A 9,377-nucleotide genomic window follows, 5' to 3' on the forward strand; every position below is an offset into this window, starting at 1 on the left:
AAAAAAAATAAATAAATATATATATATATATATATATATATATATATATATATATATATATATATATATAATAGTCAACATATTCACGAGGCTGCTGCTGCTGCTGCTGCTGCTGCTGCAGGAGAGATGATGGTGCTGCAGAGGTATTCAAGGTCGATGAAAGAAAGAGAATAATTTCTGCTGCTGCAGGTGAGCTGCAGCAGCACTGCAGCAGCAGCAGCAGCGACAGCAGCAGCAACAGCAGCAGCAACAGCAGCAGCAAGAGCAGCAGCAACAGCAGCAGCAGCGAGTTTACCTTCAGTGTTGTTTCGCTTGGTGAGGGGAGAGAGAGAAGAGCCCCCAGGGTACGGGCCTCAAGAAAAGCATAAGAAGGAGAAGATATAGCTGGCAGCATTTCCCCCAGTGTCCGCTGCTGCTGCTGCTGCTGCTGCTGCTGTTGCTGCTGCTGCTGCTGTTGCTGCTGCTGCATGAGCTGCAGGGATCCCCGGCGCGAACCAGCAGCAGCAGCAGCAGCAGCAGCAACCCCACCAGCAGCACCACCATAACCACCAGCAACCCCACCATTTCCTCTTTCTTTAATTTCCTGCATCATTCGCAGCGTTCTCGGTGACGGCGGCATCTGCAGCCCGAGCTCATCAGCATCATCGTCAGCAACAGAAGAAGCAGCAGAAGCTGTGCGGCTTCTTGCTGCTGCTGCTGCTGCTGCAGCAGCAGCAGCTGCTGCTGCTGCTCCTGCTGATGATGATGTGAAGACAGGACGAGCAGCACCATGAGCAGCAACTGCAGCAAACTGGAAAGGAGGTACAGCTGCAGCAGCACTTGCTGCTGCTGCTGCTGCTGCTGCTGCTGCTGCTGAGGGAGACGCAGGGTGTAAAGAAGAAATGCAAGAAATAGGAGTGGCTGAGGGGGGGGGGAGGTTGAGCTATCGAGGGCAGAGCAGTATCCTATGCTGCTGCTGTACAGGCTCCTGTCGCTCTCGCTGCTGCTGCTCCTGCTGCTGCTGCTGCTGCTGCTGCTCCTGCTGCTGCTCCTGCTGCTGCTGCTACTGCTGCTGCTGCTGCTGCTGATGTATCGGCGTCTATAGAGATGGGTGTGCATGTAGGGCTCGTCAGCTGTTGACTCTGTAACAACAGCAGCAGCAGCAGCTGCTGCTGCTGCTGCAACTGCTGCAGCTTTTTTTGCTGCTGCAGCAGCAACATGTTTGCTGCTCTGCAGCAGCAGCGGCGCCTTGCTGCTGACCTGACGAGCCAACGAAGACACCCCCCCCAAAGCAGAAGAACTAAAAGCAGCAAGGGAACGGCTCCCCGGCTTGAATATGTCTTGGTTATAAACTCGGTATCTACCACCACCTGCTGCTGCTGCTGCTGCTGCTGCTGCTGCTGGTGCTGCTGGTGATGCTGTTGCTGCTGGTGTTGCTGCAGCAGCAGCAGCTGCTGCTGCTGCTGCTGGTTGTGTTGCTGGTAGGGGTTTTGCCCTCATAGGAATGACGTGGCGAGGCGGTGCAGCAGCAGACACAGAGCCTTGCTTAAACTCAATACTTGCTGCTGCTGCTGCTGCTGTTGCTGCTGCTGCTGCTGCTGTAGCAGCCTGCTGCGTCTCTGGCTGTCTCTTCGGCCTCGCAGCTGTGGAAGGGGCATCTGTATCTTCTGCTGCAGCCACAGCAGCAGCAGCTGCTGCTGCTGCTGTTTCTGCTGCTGCTGAGAGGTGCAGATGCTGCCTCTGGTGGAGAGGCACAGACGTCTGCCGTGGGCACACTGAAGTGACAGCCGGTCTACCTTGCTGCAGCGTGTTGCTGCTGCTGCTGCTGCTGTTGCTGCTGCTGCTGCTGCTGCTGTTGCTGCTGCTGCTGTTAAAGAGATGCTGGGCATTGCTGGTTGAGAGACTTGTTAAACAGCTGTAGGACAAAGATTCCGAAGCCTTCGGCATCGGCAAGCTGCTGCTGCTGCTGTTGCTGCTGCTGCTGCTGCTGCCGCTGCTGCTGTCGCTGTTGGTGCTGCTGCTGCTGTATTCGGCAGAGCAGCGGGAAATACCGCTTCTCCTGTGAATGTATTCAGGAGCAGAGGCAGCAGCAGCAGCTGCAGAAGCAGCAGAAGCAGCGGGAGTGCTTATCTTGTCATTCTCTCTGCTGTATAGATCCTTATGCTGCTGCTGCTGCTGGTGTTGCTGCTGCTGCTGCTGCTGCACACCTGAGAGATCCTGGAGGTAAAAAGCTGCGCTTTTGTACCGACGTGCAGGAACGTGATGCACCATGCATTCGCTGCTGCTGCTGCTGTTGTTTTTGCTGCTGCCGCTGCTGGTGCTGCTGGTGCTGCTGTTGCTGCTGGTGCTGCTGCTGCCGTTGCGGCTGCTGCTACCGTTGCAGCTGCTGCTTTTGTTGCTGTTTTCATTTCCAAATGCAACCCAAGGCCCAAACATTGTTTTGTCTGGCTGTGTACATCGTTGTGCTGCCTGAGCCCCCCTGAGTCCGCCGCCGACTGCTGCTGCAGCTGGTGTTTCAGCAGCAAGAAGAGCAGGGGGCCCCTGGAGGGGCCCCCGCGTTGAGATCTGTACCCTTTGGTATTCTCTTTCCGTCATCACTGAGAGAAAATACAGAACTCATGCAGCCTCCTGCGTTCGGTTCTGCTGCTGCAGCAGAATCGATTGCCACCCCGCTGTGTAGGCTGAGGGGGAGGGGGGGACCCTCTGGCCGGTGGAACATCTATTTGTTGTGGAAATATGAAAAGACAAAGAGTTAATGCATTGAAATAAAAAGAAAGAAACAACTTATACCGATAGGGAGAGCAGCGAGCTGCTGGCTGCCTCTGGCTGGACCTTCGTGCCGCTGCAGCGGCCCAGCGATTGAGAGCATAAATTGGGGTTTCTTGGGTTTATAAATGAGGAAATTTAAAATTCAAGTATTTTGAATTCAATTCAACCGAAGATCATCGCATATTCCCCAGCAGGGTGCGGATATTCAGGCGCCTCTGTCGGGGGTGAGCCGGGCTGCAGCTGAGGCTGCGTCTGATACCTTCTGCTGCGGTCTTGTGTGAGCAGAAGAAGTGAAGTTTTGGCGTTTGTCTATTTGAAATTATAAATATAAACCTTTTTTCTTTGTTATAGAATAATATTTAAAAGAAAAGGAGCCAGGCAAGCCATTGGATACACGCTATACTGCAACGAAACCGCCACCACCATCTCGTCCGCTAGACAGTTCAGATGCTTCTATACAAAAAAAAGAACTTTTGGTTGAATATATTCATCCTTCTAGTGTAAAATAAATGAGTATACATCAATAGACCTAGATGCTCTCGCTTTCTTAGTTCCTTATCCTCTCTGTCGCTGTTCACTCGCCTCAAGCCCGTTCATATATATACAAACTTCTTCTCTTTAGTATTCTCTTCTGAGTAGTGACAGAGCCACAAGGCAGTTTGTTTTCCGTGTGTAAGCTTTGTATGATACCGCCTCCTTCTCTTGGTTTTCTTTCATCTCACGCGGCCTCGCTGCAGTACCTGCACGTGTATGCTCTCACCTGGTGGATGCATAACCATACTATATAAATATACGTGTAAAAAAAGGAAAAAGGAAGGGGTATACAGTGAGGAGACTTCATGATAAAGTGTCTTCGTTCTTTCTCTCTTCTTCTAAGAACAAAACAAAGTCGATTGTGAGGCCTTTCCTCTCGTACACTCTACCCCGGGATGACCCCCACTCTATCAATCTAAAGAAAGTAATAAAATTTCAAGCAGAAGGCGAAATACTTGCATCTTTTTTAATATAGAATACAGGACAATCTGATATATATACAGCTTTGCATGCATATGCTCGCAAGCTTCGTTGAAACGTCCTAGGCAAACACCCTGAAAGTACATCGTTATCAGATCTGCCGTAGTAAGGCATAACAAGTGTCACTGAGGCTCTGACTGAGCGAGACTATGCCGAGACACTGCAGGCGCCTGCTGCTTCGGGTTGACAGGCCTGCCGTTAGAGGTCTCTATGAGCAACCTTGCGACAGAGTTTGCGGTAGTTATGAGGTTTGCAACCGGATGCGCACGGTGTTGTCTGTGACGGCTGACGGTGGGAGATATGGCTACAGTGCTTTCTTCCCTTCTCTGTAGCTCCAGGGTTCCTCGGTGAGGGGCTCAGGAAGTCTTGTGGCCTAGACGGAGTGCCTGTGCTAGCTTTACGATTGTACGTCTTCAGCTTGATCGGCCCCAACGGTTCTGAAAAGCTCAGCCAACTCTATCTTTACATTCACGGTGCTCATTTGGGGTATTTCTTAGTTTTCTAACAAATAGTGTCGTACACACCGCCATGCAGGTATAGAGAGCAAAAATATTTGTATCTACCCGTTTCCACGTGGCAGCAGTTACCGGTACGTGTTTTCTTTTGTCATTTTTTTTTCCCATCCTGAATTCGGGGCTACAACCACACGAAATTCACCCGCTCTCAATTGAGCACGCAGCTCAGGACAGCTCGTGATGGGTGCGATAAAAGGAACGACAGGCACAATACGTTTCTTGCGGTTGGTTCACGTATTTATCCTGGCGCTCCTCTTGGGTATTGAATCAAGAAAAGCGTTTAGCAGCTCTCTGTGATGTTCGCCCTCACAGCAGCATGGAACGTGGTCATGCTACGTGGTGGGTTGCCGTGTAGCAGGCAACCCATTGGACGTTGCCTCCATTCCGCACGATAAACAACTCCTTGCGCAGTTATCTGCAGTCCACCTGGACAGTGGAGGGCTGCTGAGTTGCGATTTTGGGGAAGTCTTACTGCTTAAGTACTTTGACTCTAAGGCAGCTCACGAAGGCCCGCAGCTACAGTCGGGGGCTCTCGTTACAGAGTTTATGCAGTATGCTGTAACCAGCTTTCTTGGTCCTAGCGAAGGATCGTTGAGAGCTTTTTGGCAAGTTCTCCTGCACGTTTTGATCGAGCAAAAGCGCGTCATCCATGCATATAGCCGTCCACTTCTCATTGCTTGGGGCAGACGAACCATGGTTCGACTGTCACTGCAGCTTGGCAGCCGCAGCAACGAAGCCAAAGGGTATACGCGCGGAGCCTAGTTTGAGAGTGCAGATATGGAACAAAGTATCATGCTGTCGTCAGTATATGCTCGAATCGAAAGAAACAACACCTCGGCTGGCAAATTAAAATGTTGAAAATACTGTTGAATCCTGCAAGCGGTCAGGTAGTTTAAAAATGCTGAGCATCAGAAACTCCTCTTTTGCCGTGTTTTTGTTGAGGGAGTTGAAGCCGGCGTAGATGGACGAATTCTTTTTCTTTTCTTCGGTAGTGCCGAATTGTTCACAAACGCGCTAGTTGAGCACAACTCTGGGCTGCGTGGCGACTGAGTTCGATGCGGTGCATTGGGTGTCCAAAGGGTGGCTGTCGGGCTGAGCGCTATTTCTTATTCATCATAAATAAAAATTCTTCTTTCAACGGTTCGCGCCATTGGGGTTTCACAGCTGTAGACTGGATGGAATATCACAAACCTGCTGTCATCAAAGACCATCAAGACGGAGCCAACGCGGTCTCTGTCGTTTCTGGCAGCGCTTCTGCACTGCGTTGGAGTCCCCACTCTTCTTTTTCATTGGGATACTGATTCCACTCCTCTTACCGTATACTATACAAGTGCTGTTGAGAGCGTTTTGAGTTGCACTTTTGCATTGCTTGCTGGCGCATAGACAGCAACAGTGTCGGCCGGCGGCTGCATGGACGCGGTCCCCAGGGTCAACCAAAGAGAAATTTGGAGGCAACGTCGTGGTGAACTGATGCAAGGTAGAAATCCTATATGATGCTGAGACGACCCGTCTCTGGTTTGACCCGGCACTACACGTTTCCTATATGTAACATCAGTGGAGTGTCCTCGCAGCAACTGCGCCAACCAGTAAAAGGGTAGGTTGCACCTCCTCGCCATAGCTTCAGATGCCGGATTGAGTAGGGATAGCAACTCCCGAGCACTAGTCCAAACTTGGATAACCAAAGAATTTTCTCAACGCAGAGTTGCTCGTGAGGATGTCGCCACGGTTAGCCCTGTCACTGCGCTGTCTCCACGTTTCACTGGTCGTGCTGTTTGCTCCCCTGGCGAGGCTGCTCGGTGTCAAAGCTCTGGCTCTCAGTTCCTTAGCTCCCTTCATACTTCTGCAGTGTGGAAATATCTGATACGTGTGTTGCAAAAGAAGAAGATGCACTGATCGTATGCCCCGCTGCCTGGCTTTCTGTGTTTAGAATTCGCCAGTTGCTGTGTATTCTCTGTATCATACTTGCTCTCTGCCCTTAATCAGGGACACAAGCGAGCTCTAGTGTAGGTAAAGACTTAAAGCGAGAGTATCTGACTCCCTTCCCCTCTTCTCAAGAATCCTGGGCGTTGAGCTCAGAGGCCTGGGTGTTGGAGGGGAGGATGCAGACTGAAGTGGGGTTGCAGCTGGTGATACTATCCAGCCTCACGCGAGCACACAAAGAAGCTTCAGCGAAGCTTTCTCTGCTGTATACGTCACCCTGAATGTATTTATAAAACGTTTGCATGCGTTTACACGCAACCTACCAAGACCAAGTGAAGGCTCCTGCGCTGACTCATGCTACACACTGAGCGGGCCAGAGACTCACATCCAGCAACTAACCTAGCAGTGCAGTTGGCGCTTGCAAGTATAAACAAATAAATGCCGTTAAGTATAATAAAAGTCATCGATCTTACCTGAGGATCGTCATCAGCTACAATAGAGGCAAAACACTCACAGTCAGAGTCCCCCCAAAGCTGCCTTGCTCCATCTAAAACCTCCTGGATTCCTGCAGACTGCTGCAGTGTTAGTGAGGAGGGGGTGATGCATGCGTAGAGCTGCAGCTCGCGCTGCTGCAGCTCTTTATACAAGACAACCCAGCTGTAAGAGGGGCCCCCGTCGATAGATGCACCAAGGCTGCAGAGGGCCTCCTCAGCAAGCAGCAACCACACTACACACGCGTCTACCTGAGCTTACTGGCTGCAGCCAGAGCATACTGCAGCATGCAGCAAACAGCAACAGGTGAAGCAACGAACACAGATAACAAAGAAAGAGAAGAAAGAGAGGCTTTATAACCCCACAGTGCTGCGAGCGCAGCCGAGCAAATATCTTCATTGTGTAAGAGGTAAATAAATAAATAAATAAATAAATAAAAACAAATAAATAAATAAATAAATAAATAAATTTATACAAGTATATTAACGATGCTCTATAGAACAGATCATCGTCGGCTTAGTGGTGAGACGTGCGGTGTATGGTGAGCAGCAGGCAATGCACTAAGGCTCCTTAAGAGGTATCCAAGAGAAATATAAATAAAAATAAAAATAAAAATATTTATTTTTTTAATATTTTTATTTATTTAAATAATAATATTTACAGCAACAAATACAAACAATATACATCTTTGTATTATGGGGCTTGTATAAGAAGAGCCCGTGCGCAGTGAAGAGGTATCTGTCGTTCTGCTTTTTTTTTTGTTTTTTTTCTCTGTCTCTTTGTCATTATATTTTGAATATAAATATTTATATTTTATTTATTAAAATAAAAAACTAAATTTGTTTTTTATTTGCGTTTATATACAGACGGGATACCGAGACCCTCTCACCAGCTGCATAGACACCGCAGCAGCAACAGTGAGACGGACGAAGCTCAACCACAGAATAAATTCATCATTTTCTTTTATTTTTATTTTATTTTATTTATTTATTTATTTTTTTTTTAATTTATATATTTCACTACAAATTGCAAAACAATTTCACTCAGTTTCTGCCTTTCTGTCCCTCAGCAAGAGCAACAGCCCGATACAAATCATCCTCTTCATCTTTATATATATATATATATATATTATTTATATTTATATATTTTTTTTTATATTTATATACTATATATGTAGTATATAAATACTATATATTAGCTTAACAACGTTTTTTTGTGTTTTTCTTAGTGATAGTTTTATTGATTTTTCTTTTTCTTTTTCTTTTTTTTTTTTTTTCTTTTTTTTATATATTTATTATATCCCCCCTTGACGCAGAAGGGGTTACAATTAGTATTACCTCCAGCTCATCTCTCTTCCTGCAGCAGCAGCAGCAACAGCAGCAACAGCAGCAGCAACAGCAGCATCAGCAGCAACAGCAGCAACACCATCAGCACCAACAGCATCGTCAGCATCACCAGCAGCAGCACCAACAGCAACAGCAGCAACAGCAGCAGCAGGAGGATCACCATCCGGCCCCTCCTTTTTTTTTTTTTTTTTTAANCCTACGATGCCTCCCCGCCCCCGCTCTCGTGTGCATATGTGTCGGTTGCTGCAGTGCGGGCAGAGCTGCCGTTTCTCTCCCTTTACTGACGGCCTCATCGCAGTAGCATCATCTCAGTTGTTTGGTTTAGCTGGTCCTGGTGCAGTAGAGGTATTTTCCTTACACCCTTCTCCCTCTGCTGCTGCTGCTGCTGCTGCTGCTGCTGCTGCTGCTCCTGCTGCTGCTGCTGCTGCTGCTGCTGAGGAGGAAGAGCAGCAGGGGCTGGGGTGTATGCTGCCCCCTACACATATAGAAGCAAAACCTGAAGAGGTGCTGCAGCCGCAGCGTGTTGCTGTTCTCAATCATAAAGAAGCAGTCAACGATGTTGCTTGGTGCGAGATAAACCCCAACATACTGGTGGGGGGGGGAGGGGGGGGAGCCATCACTGTCTGGCGGCTAACAGAAACAAACCCTCCTCCTGCTCCTGCTGCTGCTGCTGCTGCTGCTGCTGCTGCTGCTGCAGCAGGTGGTGGTGGTGGTGGGGGGGGTTTATCTAAAGGTGTACCTGCTGCAGCAGCAGCAGCAGCAGCATCATCTGCAGCACCAGCAGCAACAAAAACAACAGCAGCAGCACCAGCAGCAGCAGCAGCAGCAGCAGCAGCAGCAGCAGGAGGTGGTGGTTTGTCTTCTGGTTTTGGGGGGGAGGCTGTGGCTGTGGTGCGGGCTCACCGGGGAGATATATTGAGCCTTAGTTGGAGTTGTATAAGAAAAGAATATTTTATTTCATCGGGGTTAGATAGTAAAATATATTTATACGATATAAACAGAGCTGCTGCTGCTGCTGCTGCTGCTCCTGCTGCTGCTGCTGCTGCTGCTGCTGGTGGTGCTGGTCCTTGTCTGCTGCTGCAGCACAGCGAGAAACCATCAACCTGCTGCTGCTGCTTCTCTCCTGTTGATGCATCTTTGATTGCTTCTGTAGGAGGAGACGGAAAATTATTAATACATGATATAAGACAAAGAGGGGGTGAGAGAGCTGCCTATACACCCTGGGGTGTACAGGCAGCTCCCTGTGAAACTCTTTCTGTTGAGTGGATGAAACACAGACCCTGGCTGCTGCTTACGGGAGCAGCAGATGGTGTTATATCTTTATTCGACATAAGAAAAGGAA

At 48.8% G+C, this 9,377-nt stretch overlaps 2 protein-coding genes across 2 annotated transcripts; one reads left to right on the forward strand and one right to left on the reverse strand.

The window, feature by feature from the left end:
• Positions 1–83: 83 nt before the first annotated feature.
• Positions 84–2,415, reverse strand: EMH_0043830 (uncharacterized protein; the record flags this gene model as incomplete). Its single annotated transcript, XM_013495894.1, has 3 exons — positions 84–194; positions 296–583; positions 769–2,415. 3 exons carry the CDS (start codon positions 2,413–2,415, stop codon positions 84–86), a joined length of 2,046 nt encoding a protein of 681 aa, XP_013351348.1.
• Positions 2,416–8,500: 6,085 nt separating this feature from the next.
• EMH_0043840 (peroxisome biogenesis factor 7, putative) lies at positions 8,501–8,954 on the forward strand (the record flags this gene model as incomplete). The annotated part of the gene is made up of 2 exons (XM_013495895.1): positions 8,501–8,626; positions 8,733–8,954. 2 exons carry the CDS (start codon positions 8,501–8,503, stop codon positions 8,952–8,954), a joined length of 348 nt encoding a protein of 115 aa, XP_013351349.1.
• Positions 8,955–9,377: the final 423 nt, after the last annotated feature.

Source organism: Eimeria mitis, genomic scaffold (genome assembly GCF_000499745.2).
Source record: "Eimeria mitis Houghton genomic scaffold, Emh_scaff1805, whole genome shotgun sequence".
Lineage (NCBI taxonomy): Eukaryota > Apicomplexa > Conoidasida > Eucoccidiorida > Eimeriidae > Eimeria > Eimeria mitis.